The sequence below is a fragment of the Phasianus colchicus genome, chromosome 1, assembly GCF_987193195.1.
Source record: "Phasianus colchicus chromosome 1, bPhaCol1.hap1.1, whole genome shotgun sequence".
Lineage (NCBI taxonomy): Eukaryota > Metazoa > Chordata > Aves > Galliformes > Phasianidae > Phasianus > Phasianus colchicus.
Window position 1 is genome coordinate 180,208,514 of NC_143436.1, and position 19,764 is coordinate 180,228,277.

At 40.6% G+C, this 19,764-nt stretch overlaps 1 protein-coding gene across 24 annotated transcripts in view; it reads right to left on the reverse strand.

Annotated features, from left to right (window-relative positions):
* ZMYM2 (zinc finger MYM-type containing 2) overlaps positions 1 to 19,764 on the reverse strand; it is a 103,938-nt gene that overhangs the window by 74,260 nt on the left and 9,914 nt on the right. For 15 of the 24 annotated variants that reach the window (XR_016463381.1, XR_016463383.1, XR_016463384.1 and 12 more), the window contains 2 exons: positions 7,860 to 7,983; positions 5,728 to 6,578 (listed from right to left, as the gene is read on the reverse strand). Coding sequence is in view for 17 of the 24 variants with exons in the window: in XM_090133858.1 (XP_089989984.1) it covers positions 5,728 to 6,568 (841 nt within the window). In the remaining 7 variants the exon portion in view is untranslated. Of the gene's footprint in view, positions 1 to 5,727; positions 6,579 to 7,859; positions 7,984 to 19,764 lie in introns of those variants that run through there. The other 9 variants (XM_031615667.2, XM_090133861.1, XM_090133857.1 and 6 more) reach the window with 6 other exon arrangements.

The following is a 19,764-nucleotide window of genomic DNA, read 5'->3' on the forward strand; positions in this document are numbered from 1 at the left end:
CCCACCCACTACCACTGCAAGCTGGGGGATGTAAGGATAGGGCACAGCTCTGACTAAAAGGACCTGGGGGTACTTGGGGAAGGCAAGCAGGACACAAGCCAGCAGTGTGCCCTGACAGCCCAGAATACCAGCTGTATCCTGGAATGCATCAAAAGCAGTGAGGTCAGCATGGCGAGGCAGCAATCCTGCCCTTCTGCTCTGTGCTGGTGAGACCTCACCTGGAGTACTGCATCCAGATGTGGAGTCCTCAGTACAGGGGAGAGACAGACCAGTTGGAATGTGTCTAGAAGAGGGCCACAAAAATAACCCAAGGGATGGAACACATCCACCACACAAGTACAGGCTGAGAGAGCTGGGGCTGTTTAGCCAGGAGAAGAGAAGGCTCTGAGGTAACCTGAAAAGTAGCCTTTCATGTATCTAAAAGGGAGCTGTAAGAAGGAAGGGGACAGACTCTTTAGAAGGGTCTGTTGCCCTAGGACAAGGGAAACAGTTTCAAACTAAAAGAGGGGAGATTTAGATTGGATATAGGGAGAAAGTTTCTTACAACAAAGGTGCTAAAGCATTAGAACAGGCTGCAGAGAGGTGGTAGATGCCCCACCCCTGGAAACACTCAAGGTCAGGCTGGATGGGGCTCTCAGAAACCTGATCGAGCCATAGGTGTTCACAGAATCACAGAATGGCCAGGGTTGGAAGGGACCTCAAGGATCATGAATCTCCAACCCCCCTGCCACAATCAGGGCCAACAACCTCCATATTTAATACTAGACCAGGCTGCCCAGGGCCCCATCCAATCTGGCCTTGAACACCTCCAGGGACAGGGCATCCACAGCCTCTCTGGGCAGCCTGTTCCAGCACCTCACTGTGTTCTTGTTCATTGCAGGGAGTTGGAATACATGGCCTTTACAGATCCCTTCCAGCCTAAATGATTCTATGATTCTATGTACAAAAATCCGCAAATGATCCAAACCTACCATTTTTCAGGATTTTTTTCTGCATTAAAAGCTATTCCTACTATAGCTGTCTTTTCTCCAATTACTTTTTCCTTTATGTCCTTGATCATTTTTCTCCTTTCTCTCCTTCGTGGTATTTTCCTTCTTCCCTTTTACTTGTGGCAGTCCTTTGTTTCCTTTGGAGCCAACTGCTCTTTAGTTTTTGCATATGAAGACCACAGACATAAAAAAAAATTCTGTATTTGCATACCTGAAAATAAATTTCTCATACCATTTGCAAACTTATTTTTTCCTCCCTTCTTCATACCTGAAAATTTTCTGTTCAGTCCCTGTCAATCACACCAAAAACACAAGTTCAGTCTTTTCAGGGAATGCACATGCTGATTTTCTTAACAAAGGCATCATTTGAGGTAATGAGTACTTTAAGCTGTCATCCACAACTACATCACTATCTGTGATGACACAATAATCGTGGTTCCACATCTGAGGAATCAACTACCAATACTGAAAATATAAGTTTTACAAGACTCATTTCTGAATTTAAGTTAGCCACCAAAACATCCAGACAATAAGTTTCCCTCAACTTCAGATGTCAAACTCTGGTATTAAATTTAACACGAATACAACAAAAAGAACACAAGATAACATCTGACTTAAAGACTTATCTTCACACTGCCATTTCCAAAGTAGGATATGGAAGATATTAATACTTTGGCAAAAGTACATCAGGTGATATGACTAAAATGAAGAACTGCACTATTTAAATATTTCTTGAAAACTACATAGAAAATCCACGCATTTTAATCAGTATATTTCAAGTTAAGCAATATAAACAGTAAGTGTCTACTGCACTTGGGTTCTAACTTAAAATAATTTTTTTTAAACTACCCTAACTAGTCTGAAGCTAGACTTTTGCAAAAGTGGTCATTCTTGTTTTTTTTTCCCCACACTTCTTCTCCAACTGGGCAGCAGAATAGGTATAGAAACTCAAAATATTTTGAATTACTTTTGCTATTCTACAGAATTTAAGCTTTCACATTTCAAGACCACTGACAACTGTCCCATTTTATTTTAGTAAGACTCGCCTATAAGACACGGTATGCTGCTATTTACACAGAAATGACAAAATCATACAATGAGGTCTTCCTGTGTCAGCTACAAGAAATTTCATGCTCACAGGCTCTCATCCTGTGATGATGGGGGTTTCAACCATCCAGACATCCACTGGCAAGACAACACGACGAGCTGTAAACAATCCAGGAGATGTCTATAGTCCACTGACAGTAACTTCCTGGTTCAAGGAGTGGACAGACCAACCAGAGGTGAAGTGTTGCTGGACCTGGTGCTTTCCAATGCAGAGGAGTTCCTTAAAGATATTAAGGCTGGAGGCAGCCTGGGCTGCAGTGACTACCCTCTGGCTTAGTTTGTGATCGTGAGGAACGTGGGCCTGGCACTGAGTAGAGTCACGACCCTGAATTTTAAGAGAGCAAACTTCAGTTTGTTCAAGCAATTGTTGAATGAGATCTCTTGGGAAGAAGTCCTTACAGACAACAGAGCGGAACAAAGCCAGCTACTCTTTAAGGATGCCTTTCTGAGAGTGCAAGAGCTCTCTATCCCTCAGAATATAAAGCAGGCAGGGGAAGTGTGAAAATAGCATGGCATGGCAAGGACCTGTTGATCAAACCAAGGGAAAAGAAAGATGCATCATCTGGGAAGAATACAGGGATGCTGCTTGAACTCACAGAGATGGGATTAGGAAAGCCAAGGCACAGATGGAACTGAACTTAGCAAGAGACATTAAAAACAAGGAGGAGTTTTACGGGTACATAGGTCAGAAGAGACAGAACAAAGACAGGTTTGCCTCCCCTGCTAAATGAGAAAGGAGAACTGGCTACAACAGATACAGAGAAGGCTGAGTACCCAGTGAGTTTCTTTGCCTCAGTCTTCACTGGCAGCCAGGATTCTCACATCCCTGAACATGAACTTCTAGGCAGGAACCAAGGGAGCAAAATCTCCTCCACTGTAATGACAGAGAAAGTCCAAGATTGACTCATGAGACTAAACACGTGCAAGTCCATGGTGCCAGATGATACGCATCCCAGGGTCCCAAGGGAGATGGCTGAAGTGGTTGATGAGTTGCTCTCCACCATGTTTGAAAAGTGGCTGTCAGGAGAAGACCTCAGGGACTGGAAAAAGGGAAATATCATTCTCATTTGCAAGAAAGGGAGAAAGGAGGACCTAGGGATCTACAGGCCAGTGAGCCTCATATCTATGCCTGGGAAGATCATGGAACAGATCCTCCTGGAAGACATTGTAAGGCACATGAGGGAAAAGTGGGTGATCCAAGAAAGCAAGCATGGCTTCATCAAGGGAAGGTTGTGCCTGATCAATCTGGTGGCCTTCTATGATGGAGTGACAGCACTGGTGGACAAAGGGAAGGCAAGTAATATCATCTACCTGGACTTCTGCAAGGCCTCTGACGTGGTCCCTCCACCCACCACATCCTGCATCTAAATTGGAAATATATGGATTTGAAGGGTGGACTATTCAGTGGAAAAGAAATTAGTTGGAATGTCACAGCCAGAGGGCTGTGGTCAATGGCTCTCTGTCCAGGTGGAGACCAGTAACAAGTGGTGTCCCCCGTAGGTCAATCTTGGGTCTGGTACTCCTTACCACCTTTATCAATGACACAGACGATGAGGCTGAGTGCATCCTCAGCAAGTCTGCTGATGAAACGAAGCTGAGCAGTGCATTTGACAAAGCAGAAGGACCCTGATTAACTCAGAAGGTAGGACCTTGCGAATCTAATGAGGTTCAGCAAAGCAAAGTGCTTTCTTTCCTTTGCTACTCCATGAGGGTAGTCCTGCTGAGAAGGACTCAGGGGTTCTGGCTGAAGAAAAATTTAACATGAACCAACAGTGTGCTCTTGGAGAAGACTAATGGTATCCATCCATTTATACTCAGAGTACCCTGACCTGAAAGTCTCAGATGGGGAGCTGAACAAACTTCCCCATGGTTCACGTGGAAACAGTTAAAAGAACTACTACACCATTTGGACTGCCACAAGTCCATGGGAGTGGATGGAATCCACCAAAGGGTGTGGGCAGTTAAGAGCCAAACTGCTTTCCATCATTTATCAGCACCCCTGGTCAATATGAGAGGGCCCAGAGGGCTGGAGGCTTGCCAACATTACTTCTATCTACAAGAAGGGTTGTAAGGATGATCTGGGGAACGACTGGCCTATGCAATGCAACATTATAGAGCAGATCATCTTGAGGGAGATCACAGGGCACGTGTGGGACAACTGGGGAATCAGGCCTAGCCAGCATAGGTTCATGACAGCCAGGCCCTGCTTGACCAACCTGATCTACTTCTGCGTTCAAGTTACCCACCTGATGGATGAGGTGGATGAGTGCTAACACAGTCTATTTAGACTACAGCAAAGCCTTCAACACTGTCTCCCACAGTATTCTCCTGGAGAAGCTGGGAGCCCACAGCTTGAACAGATACACTCCTTGCTGGATGGCTAGGCTCAGAGAGTAGTGCTGAATGGAGTTAAATCTAGTTAGAGAACAGTTATGAGTGGTGTTCCCAGGTCATGGCACTGGGACCTGTCTGGTTCAGTACCTTTACTGATGACCTGGATGAAGGCATTGAGTGCACCTTCAGTTTGCAGATGACACCAAGTTGGCAGGAAGTGTTGATCTGCCTGGGGGTAGAAAGGTCCTACAGAGGGACATGGATAGGCTGGATCACTGGGGTTAATGGGATGAAGTTCAACAAGACCAAGTGCCAGATCCTGCACTCTGGTCACAATCACAGGCAATGCTACAGGCTTGGAGCAGAGTGGATGGAAGAGTGTGTAGAGGAAACGGATCTAGGGGGATCCTGGTCAATGCTTGGCTAAACATGATAGAAACAGCGTCACTAATAGGAGCGGGATAGTGGTCATCCCTCTGTACTCAGCCATGCACCTCGAGTACTGTGTTCAGTTTTGGGCCCCTCACTACAAGAAAGACACTGAGGCCTTGGAGCATGTTCAAAGAAGGGCAGTGAAGCTGGTAAGGGATTTGGAGCACAAGCTTTATGAAGAGCGGCTGAGGGAACTGGGATTGTTTAATCTGGAGAAGAGGAGGCTCAGGGGTCTCATTATCACTCTCTACAATTGCCTGAAGGGAGGTTGTGGTGAGGTGGGGGTTGGCCTCTTCTCCCACGTAACTAGTGATAGGACTAGAGAGAATGGCCTCACATTGTACCAAGGGAGATTCAGGTTGGACATTTGGAAATGCTTCCTCTCCGAGCTGCCCAGGAGGTGGTGGAGTCACTGACTCTGAAGTTGCTCCAAGAAATGCTTCATTGTTGCACTGAGGGACATATTGGTGGTAGAGAAATATTGGTGATAGGTGCATGGTTAGACTGGATGATTTAAGAGGTTTTTTCCAACTTTGGTGATTCTGTGATTCACCATTCTTTGTATGAATAAAGGAGTACACCCAAGTCATAAATAAAACTTTGCTCTTTAGATAGAAATATTTATGTCTGAAAACACCTGAAGCACTACTGCACAATGAACTGGGATATCTTACCTACCAAGGCATCAAGTCATTGAAGAATTTTTTTTTCTAGAGTTGTAGAATGTTGTGATAGAAAGCTGTGATAAGGATGAGGAGAATCAAGATCTTCTACAAGAACTAAACTTTTATAAACTAAAGCAGTTCAACTGCCCCCCAAAAAATCATCAAACAATTTTAAGGAAATGATCAGAATTCTGACTTACCAGGATTATGATGAGTCACAGATTCTCCATTTTGAAATACATCTCCAGCCACATTCATTCTACCAGGATTGAAAGGTCCTACACCAGTCTTGGTCTGTGAAGTTAAAGATGGGGTGTATGTTTGCATATTAACACCAAAATTACTTGACTGCAGTCCGTTAGATACATCTCCCAAGTTGGCATTCTGCAATGATGTTACATGCGTAATCATTAAGTTCATGTCACGCCCTTCAGCATTTTCTACATGACCATCACTCACAGAGCTCATAGCACCTGTTTCTAATGTAGTTACATTAGCAATCTGAATGTCAGAGTCTGGTTCTGTGGATATACCACTATTAGCAATTCCTGAATTTACCTTACTTCTTGAAAAACTGGAAGCTGAGAAATCCATATCGTTGGCTCTGTTTTTACACTCTGGAAGCCTTCGCTCATTAAAACTGGAAGCATTCTTCTCTTGTCCTTGATTTGTTTCAATATCTTCTTCATCATCAATAATAATAGTTTCACTTATACTCCCCTTTTGAGAATTCAAGTCTTTTGGAGGAGGAAGCATTTTGCAATCATCTCCTTGAAGTTCGTCATTTTTTGACAATGCAAATGCAGTGTTCCTTTGTTCTGCTATCAGTGATGTAGAATTTTGTGGTGTTTGTACAGGTTCAATAAAAACTACATCATCGTCGTCTTCTACAGTAGAGTTCTGGAATTTACTTGATCTAGGAACTAAAGAACTTGGTGGACCAGCAAATGTATTTGCAAGGCCTGCTGCCATGGTGGTATTTGCTAGTAGGTCAGGAGTACGTTCAGACAGTTCTAATCCTCCCAGAGAACTTGTGTCCATTCCAGACCTGCTGTTTGAATAACAACAAAGCAACAACGACAACAAACAAATGTCAGAGTAAGACATAAATTTCCAGTAATGGTTCCTAAAAATAACTACACAGATTCACAGATCATCTACTTCAACACCCAGCTACAGAAATCATAGTTTTAATTTTTATTTGTTTTTTTCTTATCTCAATAATACACCAAGAAAACCCACATACTTTCTCTATGCTCTTATTTGAATATCTTAACATTAATTTCATTTCTAAACCTGTACAAGGAAGAGAAATGGCCAATACCAACAATTCCCAGTAACAGCTATAAATCATAGTGTTTAGCAAAAAACACATCAGAAACTGAATTTTTTTTGTACTCATTACAATATCTTAATTTCTCAGTCCCTCTCCTGAGGGACTCCCTCCACCCATGGACACAATGAGCCCTTAACACTTCTTTCATTAGACTGCAAAGCAAAGCCAAAATTTAGACAATCAGAATTAAAAAAAACCTGAATTCCTATTAAATTTCATTGCTATTAGAAACCTTCAACATCAACAGATTTTTACAAAAAAGACTGAAGCCATATCAATGCACATCATTTTCACCTGGTAAAAAAAGCTAAATCATTTTGCATATTAGTAACTTTGAAGTTCAAGTGACGTTCCCACATTCCCACAAAGGCAAATCTCTTTATGTGGTCCCAGTATATCTGAGGCAGAGAAGCAAAGGAGATAGGGAAATGCCACGTGCATTGAGAATACACACACTATCACAGGTGCACAGCAACTTTGCTTTTCTAGCCATCCTGACTACTTCATGTTCCACTGCAGCTTTCAACAGCTTTGATCTCCTTTCTCTCTAACAGAAAGCAATGCTTCTTCAGGCTCACTCACAACAGCTACTTTGCCTGTGGGTTTCAGTTTGCACTTAGTTCAGTTTGGTCAAATCTCCTGTTTACAACTACATCACAATGAATTAAATACTGATAAGAGACAAGCAAAATATGTAACTTCTGTACCTCTTCTTACCTTCTGCAATTACAAACAATCATATGATTGTTGTTAAGGGAATTAAATTTCTGTAAAGAATATTTGTACTAAAAAACAGTAAATTAAGCTGACCTTGACACATCCAACAGGAAATACATACTTAACATTATAATTAGGTTATGTCCGAGTACATACTGATGTGTGATATCACTGAGCATTTATCAAAAGCTGCAAGTAGCTTTCTGTGCATCCTTATAAATTATTTATTAAAGGAAGCTGAATAGAGGAAGTTGAAATATCCCGCTCATGAATACTTACCCATCCAGAAATCCACTGCAATCTGTTTACCTTAGTAAGTTGCTCCAAGACCTTTTATTTTCCTTCGTGTGGGGAGCCTGCTCTTCTTGAAGCAACTTGCTACCTTCTGCAAAAGCTGTGTGCTCTGAAACAGGGTTAAAACAAACACTAAATACCTGAAATGGAGCATACCTGAAAACAGCGAGAACCTCTTGCACTAACTCAGCTCATTAAAATGACTTTTTGGAACTTATAGTTTAAGTTAAAACCTGATTTTCAGCACAGTTGTCCTACACTAATAGGGAAAATGTTGGTCTATACCATTGTTGCCACAAGAAAAGCAGCAACAGTGCTCTTTATTCTCAATTTTCTACCGTTACATCCCATTTCCAGGATTCTTTGTTTGGGGCTTTATAGGTAGATGGAAAAAGTACAATGTTAAGACACAGATATAGTTGCAATTACAAAATCAAATACTAGAATTAAAGAAGTCTGTTTATAATAGAATGTAAAGAAAATAAATGACTTAAGTAAACTGAACTATTGACAAAAGAAATCTTATCAGTTAAGTTTCTTTGCTTTATATGGCGTCAACCTCCACAATTGCCTGGCAGAACATACAAGGTTAAATTCACAACACGACAAAAGAAAAATTACAGAACACACATCACAAATCAGGCTTACCTTACATTGCTAATCATTTTCAGATTGTATACATGCACTGCAGTAGTACTTAGCACAGGTTCAGACATTCATAGCTTATATTAACACACAACACAAGAGACTGAAAATGCTCAAAGCTCAAACCTGTATTCATTCCTCAGGTATTGCAACAGTCATTAGGTTTACCAGGCTTGGCAGCATTTTTACAATAGAGTATCAACGTGTGTAGTTATCTACTGTTTGAAGACAGGCCTTAAAATCCTCAGGCAGTAAAGAGGCCCAAAGAAATAAAGCACAAAATATTGTTCTAAGCATTTAGAATATTATTCAAGCCTTCATGTCCATTAACTGGAGCTGGTGGGGGGGAGGGGGTGGGAATACAAACAGCAAGGCTGTGAACCAGATTAATCCTAGAAGAGAACAACCACCTTTTAATTCCTTCATATGTTGTTAGCCTTACAGCCAAATGCCATTATGTAAGACCATCTGAAATGTAACGAAGGTAACATTCAGTTGGAATGAAGAGTTTTCTTTCAAAAGAATCATTATCATCAAAACAGCTGGCTCGTACCTGCCTGGAAATCAGTCAGTTACACTGAAGATTAATTTAATCCAATATTCTCTTTTACCTATCATTTTTCCTCTCAAGGGCTGATTAATTCAGTTAGATTTCCCTACATCTAAGCTTTTACTGATAAGAATGTATTCAGTTCATTGATTCGCTGAAGTTTCCCAGTTTTATTCCATATATTTTCTTTCTCAACTAGGAGAAAAGCATCACAAGCACATAAAGCTTTTAATGAAGTTTTAAATATACCTGAACAGATGGAAGCAAATAGGAAATGAGAATATGCCAAGACTACACCTCAGACCTGAATCAAACCTTTGCTATTTCTGTTGTTAAAGATTCTCACTAAAAATATAGATGGAGTTATTACTTTTGCTATGAATTATGTGCATGTATTATAATAAAGGGGAAGATATCTTTTTGCCTATGTATATTTATTTTTCCCCATATAGGCTCCTAGGAGGTCTTATTGACCTGTGTTAGGTACATAACAAAAAAAACTCATGTGCTTAACTGTTGGTACACAGTAATACCTGCTGGTATTTCCACACAGATTTCTGCAGAGTTAGAAGCTGATCTCAGCAACAAAATACAATTTTTCATTTTGTTTCTTTTCAAAAACAAAAGCAATCTGCAAAACGACACATGAAGTTTTCTAACAATGCTAATACTGAAAAGAGACCCAAAAACTACAGACAATTTTGCACTCAATATTTCTAAATGAAAACTAACAACAACAACAGAGATAACTTACAACTATAGGTTTACAATAGGAAACTAAGAAAAACTCCATCTCCATAGCTTATTAAGCATATTTTACTGCTACCATAGAAACATGATTGCTAGAATCCTCTAAAATTCATTAGACTGGATGAATTGTTAAAACTCTGGATAAAAAAAAAAAAATCCAAAGCCCCCAAACCAACAGACTGGCAAGATCAATTCTGCAGAGAATTTATTTTCAATACTGCTGCTAAATGAGCTCAAGGTTTTGTGGTATCACACAGGCACCAAAATTACAGCTGGATGGAAACACAGGCACTACCAATACACACCAGCCCTTCCTGAACCAGGCTATGTTCTCCTTTTAAATTAGGTTGTACCACTGATGTATAAAAGTCTTCATGCTAAAATCACCACCTCATATATACATTCAGGGTTAAATTGCTGAAGAAATAAATGGCAAAATCCAGGCATGTCTCTGGAAGAATGACAAATACAACAGCTTTAAGGCAGCCAGCTTGGCAATGCTTCATAAGCCAAGTCTTCATAGTTGAAAAATAGAATAGTTTTAAATTTATTAGAAATTGAAGAAATTTGGGAATGAAAGAACATACCTAAAAATAATCAACAAAAAGCTGGATTTTCCAAGCCAAAGTCTCTACTAAATGCCATTAGTAACACCTGGGATGAAGATAACATACGGAGAAGCACAGTCATGCTTATGCACCCTTGGAGCAAAGGACAAAAAGGAGTCACTGAAATCTCACCAAAACAACAGTTTTATCAATGCAGAAGACTTGAAACAGACATTCAAACTAAGACCAGCATGTGCAAATGCTTCCATATAAAGCCTTAAAAAAAAAAAAAAAAAAGGACTGGTTTTGGGAGAACATGTAATTAAGACATCTTGAAAACTAAAATTTGAAAGCATGAAGGCCATTTAAAGAATCATCACATAAAGCATACAACTAACCTAAACTTCCCCAAAACTAAAAAGGCTACTACCCAAGTCTCTGAACTAACAAGAATCATGGAATTACATGTGTGAGGGAAGACATGCATTTATTTGTCCCATTCTTTATCCTTTGCTAGGCGTAGATGTGCAGCCTATCTTGAGCTATGTCAGAGCAAAGGTTTGTCTAACATACCTACTGTACAACAGTACTGTTTTCCGAAAGACACAGTACCCAAGAAACCTGAGCCACAGCAGAGTAAGATGTTTGCACTGATGTTCAGTAAGGAAAAGATCAGGGAGGAACACATCAAAGCTCTTTCTAGGGGTTAAGAATGAAAAATACCTCATCAAAGTGCTAATAAAAGAGGATTTTAGAACAAACCACCAGGACCACATGACTTTCACTTACACTTCTAAAGGCACTCAGTAATTTTATATTACAGTTTCTGTAATCAATTACTTAAACAGAAAATGATAATTAACCAAGTAATTACAATTACCATCCCGCATCCATCACTAAACAGACTGATAGAAACTACAGCTGAATAAATATACTGAGGAAAGATACAATAAATGGGGAAAGAGCTACATAAATTTTGCCAAGGGAAGACAACATCTCACAGTACTCCTACAGAGGTAATTGGGGGGTTCACATACTCACTGACCACAGAATCACCCAGGTTGGAAAAGACCTACAAGATCATTCAGTCCAACCATCCACCCATCACCAATAGCTCTCACTAAACCACATCCCTCAACATGACATCCAAACGTTCCTTGAACACCTCCACCACCTCCCTGGGCAGCCCATTAATCAGACCAATACTGATTAAACTGGTAGAGAGCAGTCAAGATTTCCAAGACATTCAAATGTGTTCCTGACTAAACACTACAGAGGAAATTACCCATAATTAGATTTGAGCAAGGGTCCTCTTGAGGGTTTGCATTATTTGGAGAGATGACTATTATCTATTGCTAGCTGTTATTTCAATAAAGAGAAGCTATCATGGGGTCCCCCAAAATGAAGTGATACAGGTCAATGTTGACAAATCAATCACAGAATGGCTCGGGTTTGAAGGGACCTCAAGGATCATGAATCTCTAACCCCCCTGCCACATGCAGGGCCACCAACCTCCACATTTAATACTAGACCAGGCTGCCCAGGGCCCCATCCAATCTGGCCTTGAACACTTCCAGGGACGGGGCATCCACAGCCTCTCTGGGCAGCCTGTTCCAGTACCTCACCACTCTCTCTGTAAAGAACTTCCCCCTGACATCCAACCTAAATCTCCCCTCCCTCAACTTAAAACCATTTCCCCTCGTCCTGCTGTTATCTACCCTTTCAAAGAGTTGATTCCCCTCCCCTCTGTAGGCTCCCTTTAGGTACTGAAAGGCTGCAATGAGGTCACCCCGCAGCCTTCTTTTCTCCAGGCTGAACAAGCCCAGCTCTTTCAGCCTGTCCTCATAGGGGAGGTGGGACCAATCCCCTGATCATCTTTGTGGCACTCCTCAGGACCTTCTCCAACAGTTCTCTGTCCTTCTTGTACTGGGGGCTCCAGTCCTGGACACAATACTCCAGATGGGGCCTCACAAGAGCAGAATAGAGAAGGACAATCACCTTCCTGTCCCTGCTGGCAACCCCTGATCAATCCTAAGAGAAAGACAGTACCAAAGTGAGTTTCCTAGATGTGCAAAGTCATTCACAGTAGCTGAACACAAAGATTGACTGTGAAGAACTACAGAAGAGTATCACAATGCTAAATGTAGACAGCATAATACATGAAACTAGCTTGTGATAACCACAAGACAGTTACCCTTTTCTAGCTGTTCACTACATACACAGAGATCCCTCTGAAGTGGAAGTTAAAAAATCACAACTGCAACCCTTTCAAACCAAATCTACTCAACCATTAACAACCAGCATTGGTGATAATGGTAAGAATCACCATCATGTAATGCCAGAAATGCAAATAAAAGCAATTGGACAAACTTTGAAATAAATATATACTGACATTAATCACAGCAGTTCAAAGGCAACTCTACAGAAGTACTTATCCAGCCAGATGCTGAACACAACACCATTACAATTCCTTGATTCACCTACTTTCAAGACTTCGTACTCTTCCTTAATGATTTTTATTTCATTAGACTTTTCAGAAATCTAATTATCAAAAATTCAGTCTATTGTAAAGACAAATTGATATAGCTATCAAGAATCTGTTTCTCTAGCTTAACAGCATGCTGTTACTTCTTGCTATAACTCATGAATGTTATACTCTCATACACTTACACAGACATGTAACATACATACCAAGCTTTCTCAGGCTTGAACCAACAGACCCCCACTGGCTGACCAAAAGTATGTCACAAGCCACCACAAAACAAAGTAAAATATTTCAATTAAAATCAAATTAAGTGGCTGTTCTACACTTCAACTAACAGTCAAATGGCCCAACTATATTCACTCACGAAGACTGCAAAGAGAACTAATCCAACATTTTTCAAAGGCCGTGATTTATATCAGCTTTACAATTAAGCCTGAATGCTGCTCCTGCAGGCCAGTTTCAATCTGTGCGCTGAATAATACACACTGCGTATGGACAGACACCTAGCTATGCAAGAAGAGAAAAGGGAAGAAAAGATTAAAAGCAATTCTGGGTCATCAGATATAAAACTTGACTACCACAGGCAACCACATAATAAAATCATTCTCATTAATCATCCTTACTGTAAACATTCAGCATATTTGTGTTTCCTCCTTACATCCTTCCTGAGGGATACCCCCCATCAACTCTAAGCATTTTTGGCAACCTCATATTAGGCAGCTCTGATCTATTGCCAACTTTTACAGGTTTGACCTTACCAACAATTCTAGCACTATGGAAGAGCCACCTAGCTATTCAGACCACAGGTTTGCTTTATTATACAACCATGTAGCACAGCTGTTTCTGCAGCCACACTCATAACCAAACAGAAGTTGTTCCAGCTGACACAGACTTTCTGACTGAACTCCTTTCCAGACAGATCAGTTCCCTTAAAAAAAATTATCTATCCAACAATAACAGCTGTGCCTGAATATAACAGGGTTGGTGCCACAGCTTAGAACTTCAGCAACAAGACCATTTTGGTGGACATGACAAGCCAATTCCTGCAGAATGACCTGCACGGATAACAGCAAACACATAACACTTACTGCGTAAAACACACTGCTCAAAAATGCACATGACAGATGACAATTAAGCAAGCACCAACAAAGTGATTATTAAAACACACACTATCTGACTGCGATATCAGAAACTTGTAAGACTTCAAGCAAACCTAATATACTACACTGAGGCTGCAATGACAGCTATTTAATCAGTTAACCAGCTTAACACACAGACTGTGCTCCTGAGTTCAATGTAAGTACTTCCACAATTTGGGCTAAACTCAACTGCAAGTATTCACAGCACCAAAGTAAAAAAAGTCTGCCTTAAAACATTATGTAACCTAACTATAAATATGTAGGTTGCTCTGAAATAATGCCTCCTATTTATTTCTACGGGAAGTATAACAAAGAGCACAATAACACTGTTTGATAGACTAAACTCTCAGCTGTGTTGAATAACACTTTTTCAGCATAGTCACCAGCACAAGCTATGCATTTTTGGCAGCGATGAACAAGAGATGGTATGCAGCACTTGTAAAAATCTGCAGCATAGGTGACCCACTGAAGCATACTACCTGCCACCTCACTGTGTTCACATCCACTCTTCGTCCTCCATGAACATTCAGTCGGTGCCAACGAACATCAGTGGGAGCCAGTGTTTGTGCATAAGGAATTCAAACCTTCGCTTCATACACACTCCCATGTCAGACACCACTGTGTCAGACTGCTCCTCTGCAGCCATCTGTCACACAGCAACAAAATACAATGGAATATTGGTAGGAAGGCTCAACTTCTACTGCCTTACCACCAACATCTGCCTCTGATGAGGCATAACTTTTGAAGTAGCCCTCTTACCACAAGTAAGAATTCTCAGGAACAGGATATCTGTTGATAGATTAGACTTATGAACCTATTGTCCAGTATCACCATCATGAAAAGCCTGAAATCTTATTACTTTAGCCTAAAGATGCTATTCCAGAAGAATTTGTTTTCCACTAGGTTTGGATCTGCTTCAAAATTCATTATTTCCCCACAATTTCAAATCTGTATGAAGAAAACATCTTACTAAAATTTATTACAGCACCCAAGATGTGCTTGTCACAGATTTCAAGAAATTGAAAAGCACATGCACAAAGACCTGCATGCCAGTAACACAGCTAAAAAGAATAAGAAAGCAAAAACTAAGCAGCAAAAGAGCCATTTAGAAGCAGTTGAATCAGCAAGTTGCTTTTTATTCAGAAGATAAATTATTTAGACACAAACTAAGCCTGAATGAAAAGTGAGAGGTAGAGAAATGCAAACTTCACTGTCTCCTGAGTATGCCAACAGTACTGCAGCCATCCATGACGTGTGTGACTACTGATGTCTGGTTTCCAACCAACACTTCCAAGAACATCTGATTGTCTTTCTTTAACACAGCCTCCTCCATTGGTCTTCCTAATCAACCAGTGCTGAGAATTACTCCCTTTATGCATGAACAGAATGAAAATTCAGTGTCAGTCTCAAACTTGATTCTGTTCAGGGTCAATTATGAATTCAGGAGTGTCTAACACATCATGTATTTTCAAGATTACTCACAAAGGAATAAGTAGTACTTGGTGTAACTATTCATGGCAAATCAAAATCATAATGTTGACTAACTATGAAGTTTCAAGACAGTCATACTGATATGTATTTGCCCCCCATCTTAAATATGCGCTTTCAATACGTTTCATAGCTGCTCAATCATGAAAACATGCAGATCAACAAGAACCCAGCACTACTTCCAGCCTTTAAAGTCATTATGTATAATGCGGTAGACAGTAAATTATTTCTCTCTACTATTCAAGCAGCAGTGCTACTTCAGGATGTATGTATTCACAAAAGGAATAGAAAGACAGACAGAGAACCCAAGGACCCACAAAAGAAGTCGTATCTAAGTGTTTATCCATTAGTTATATTCAAATACGTATCTATTTCCAGGAAAGTAGGTAACACTAAACCACAGCAATAGGCTTGAAATATGACCTTGGTCAAAAGGGAACATTACAGTAACAGAAGAAATACACTCCGCTAAAGACACAAAATAGGAAGAGGACAATTAAAAAACAGGGAAAAATGGAAAAACTGAATACAAGTAGCCTTAATAAAAAGACCAAACTGTCAATCAACATAAACCAACAAAGAAATACGTACTGCACATACAGGAAATACATACATACGTAGGTTCAACTGATAGATTACAAACAGACTAGAGAATAGTAAAATTATTTAGATATCTGGACTAAGTAATGGAACACAGGCCACTGATAAAAAAGGCTCTGTGGGCCACAGAACACATTTCAAAAACACTCCTTGCACACACTCCACAAGGATCAATAAAGATTATAAATTCAGAATTCAAATCTCTGAAGACCCTAGCTTTTGCCAGCACTCAAGAAGATAAACTGAGATAGTAACAGACAGTCAATGTTTCCAGGCTGGTTCAGCCTGGTTCTGTGACTAGCAGAGTGGAGGGATTTCGTGAATCCACGTCTCCAGAAAAGAGAAACAGGGGACCCCAAAATAATTAAAAACAGCGGCAACAATCTGAGGAGAAACAAACTAATTTACTAAATATGATATTGGAATGCAAGATAACACACTATAATGCAATATAATTAGAGTTAAAGCTAATAAATCAAATATAATAAGAGTGTCTGAAAGGTAGATAGGCCTCACCATAACACTGAGGTGAGATGCGCAGTCAGGTTGAGTAGCAGGAAGGAGAGCCTGACGAAGAAGGGTGGTCAGATGACCTACCAAGGCCTTATATCTCTTCCCCTGAGCAGAAATGATAACAACACAGTGAACAGTCTTCTGGGGAATGTAGTTGTTCTCTTCTGGGAAAGGTACCCAGAACTGGAGCATTAGCTCTTTAATTTTTAGTGCACTCCATGATGTTATGATGTGGAATACCAATAACCAAATATCATAAAACCATGACACAGACAAAGTGTATAATCCCTTCAGTACATTATTTAGCTACTACAGGTTTGAGGAAGCACCAAGTTGGAAGTACTTAGGTCATAGATGCAACTGTAGCAAATGCTACAAATTTAAATACAGATTTAATGGTACAGATACTAATGAAAAAAGACTAGAGTAATTAAGACAGAATGCTCTAACTAATTAAATAATCTATTTCTGTATCTTTCATAAGAGTCAGAGTTGATTTGGCTATACTTTTGATACAACTATACTATAATCATAGTGACTATGCTGACCTGTAATTACATACTAAACACATACAGCGTGCTTTCTTCACTGGTGTCACAGAAAAGCCCAAGTTGGAAGGAACCCACAGGGATCAACTCTTCATCTCTTCCTCATCAGGGATCATCTCTTGGTTCCACACAGGACCACCCAACATTCAAACCCATTGTCTGAGAGCACTGTCCAAACGCTCCCTGAGCTCCAGCCTCGGGGCTGTGCCCAGCCCTGTGCAGGCTGTTCCATGCCCACCGCCCTGTGGTGCAGACCCTTTCCCTCACCCCCAGCTGCCCTCCCCTGCCGCAGCTCCATGCCGTTCCCTCGGGCCTGTCGCTGTCACACAGAGCAGAGCTCAGCGCTGCCCTCCGCTCCCTGTGAGGAGCTGCAGCCGCCATCAGGCCTCCCCTCAGCCTGCTCTGGGCTGAGCACACCAGGAGCCTCAGCTGCTCCTCACAAAATATTTGCCCTCCAGATCTCTTACCATCTTTGTAGCCCCTCCCGTGAGCACTCCCTAAGAGTTTTATGCCCTTCCTATATTGCAGGCCCAAGCCCACACCCAGCACAGGAGGTGAAGCCACCTGTGCAGAGCAGACCACCTCTCCCCTCACCCAGAGGCAGCGCTGGGCCTGGAGCACCCCAGAACACACTGCTGACTCACATTCAACTTGCTGTAAAACCACCAGAACCCCCAGATCCCTTTTCACACGGCCATTCTCCAGCGTCTCATCCCCAAGTCTGCACACATAGCCAGGGTTACACCATCCCAAGTGCAGAATCTGGCTTGCTCATCTTAATCTCATCTGCCTGCTGATTGCACAGGCCTTTGATTTGTCAAGATCTCTCTGCAAGGCTTCTCTGCCCTCAAGGGAGTCAACAGCTCTTCTTAATTTAGTACGATCTGCAGTTTTACTTGGTACGCATTTCAGTCCCACATCCAGATCCTTTACAAAAATCACAAAAGATGAGCAAGCCTGTAATGTTACCAAAAAACCTGCTACATCCAATCATGTATAAACCACTCAAATCTGAAAAACTAAGCAGGGACAGAAAATGTGAAATCTTTAGTGAGAAAGGATGAGATCTACTAGATATAATTTGGTCTGTTTTTTAATATGTAGTCCTGGAGGACCAATTTACTAGCAAGAACAATGTGAATTCTGAAAGAAGTTTAAAAAAAAATGTATTTCATTGGGAAGGTTAATTCAGTATGCGTAAGGTAATTTTAAGGAGTTTAAGCCATGCGTCATACACTTACATTTTATTAATTACAGATTTTATCTAAACAGTATACTTTATTTTTGTGCTACAAGAAAAGTGAATGTCCAATATTTTTGCAATAAAGCACTGCTTATCAATAGAGAGCATCTTCTTGGTCAATAAATGATATCAGACATAGCTTAAAATGCTGCAAATTTAATAGAATAGCTTATTTTGAAAGTGACTTATGGATGTCATCTTGGCAAATCCACCCCAGCTCAGAGGAATGTCAAATCAGAAACAAGACCACTGGCAGAAGTCAGGTTTTTCAGCTTTCATTCAACTGAGTATCTAAAAGGATACAGATTTCCCAACATCTCTAGGATATCCTCTTCCAGCGTCAGTTATCTTTCTCTATTAGGAAACCTCTTACCTGCCATCCTATCAGAGTCTATCCCTAAGAAAAGCCTGGCTTCATCTTCTCTATGCCTTCCCACTAAATAGCTGAAGACAAATAACACGTCCCTCTAGCCTTCTCAAAGCTGAATAAACCCATCCCTCTTACCTCTGTCTGTTACCTACTCCAGCTCTCTAAGCATTCTGGTGTCCCTCCACGGGACTCCTTCCAGTACAACAGTATCTTCATTACACTGAGGCTGAACCAAAAAACAGACTGATCACTCTAGATGGGGACTCAGCTATCAGTATAGCAATCACACTTCCCTCAAATTGCTGGTTACAGTCTTGCTTTATTCAGACAAGTATGCTGTTCATCTTCACCCCTACAAGAGGGCATTGCTCACGTCCAAGGTATTGTCCTCCAAAACTCCTAAGACCCTTCCTGCAAAGCTCCTGTCTATCCTATTAGTGCCCAGCCAGTATTATTTCCATACAATTTACAGAAGATTAGTTGCCAAAAAGGACTTTTAATAGTATCCTTGATCGGCACTTCCTTTTGGGCTTTCACTCTTAATTATTTTAATTCAACATGCGATATACACTTCAGTACATACTGCCCATGATACAAATAAACCTGCATGGACAACTGATAGACATAAATCCTGCTACCTTGCCAGGTTTATCAGATGCTAAAATCACAAACCCTTTTAAATAATGCTTTTAAAATTAAATTCTGTTCTTCTGATTTTTCTATGTGCTTAAGGGAAAAAAAGTATAATTCCCTGACACATGTAAGTGAACAAGAAGTTTGTACATAGTTCATTTTCCTCTCTTCTTTAACAATAACTAATATCAACTAGCAATCTTAACCAGATTTTTTTCCATCTGAGGAGTACCCAAGCTCAGCTAACAACTTACTATTTTGATCGAGTATGGACAAGCTTCTTGAACACAAGTGACCTTCAGAAATCAGCATTCAATCCATCTACTAATTCAAAATGAAGAAAAACTGAATGAGAGTATGTGAAAGTATGTGCTAGAT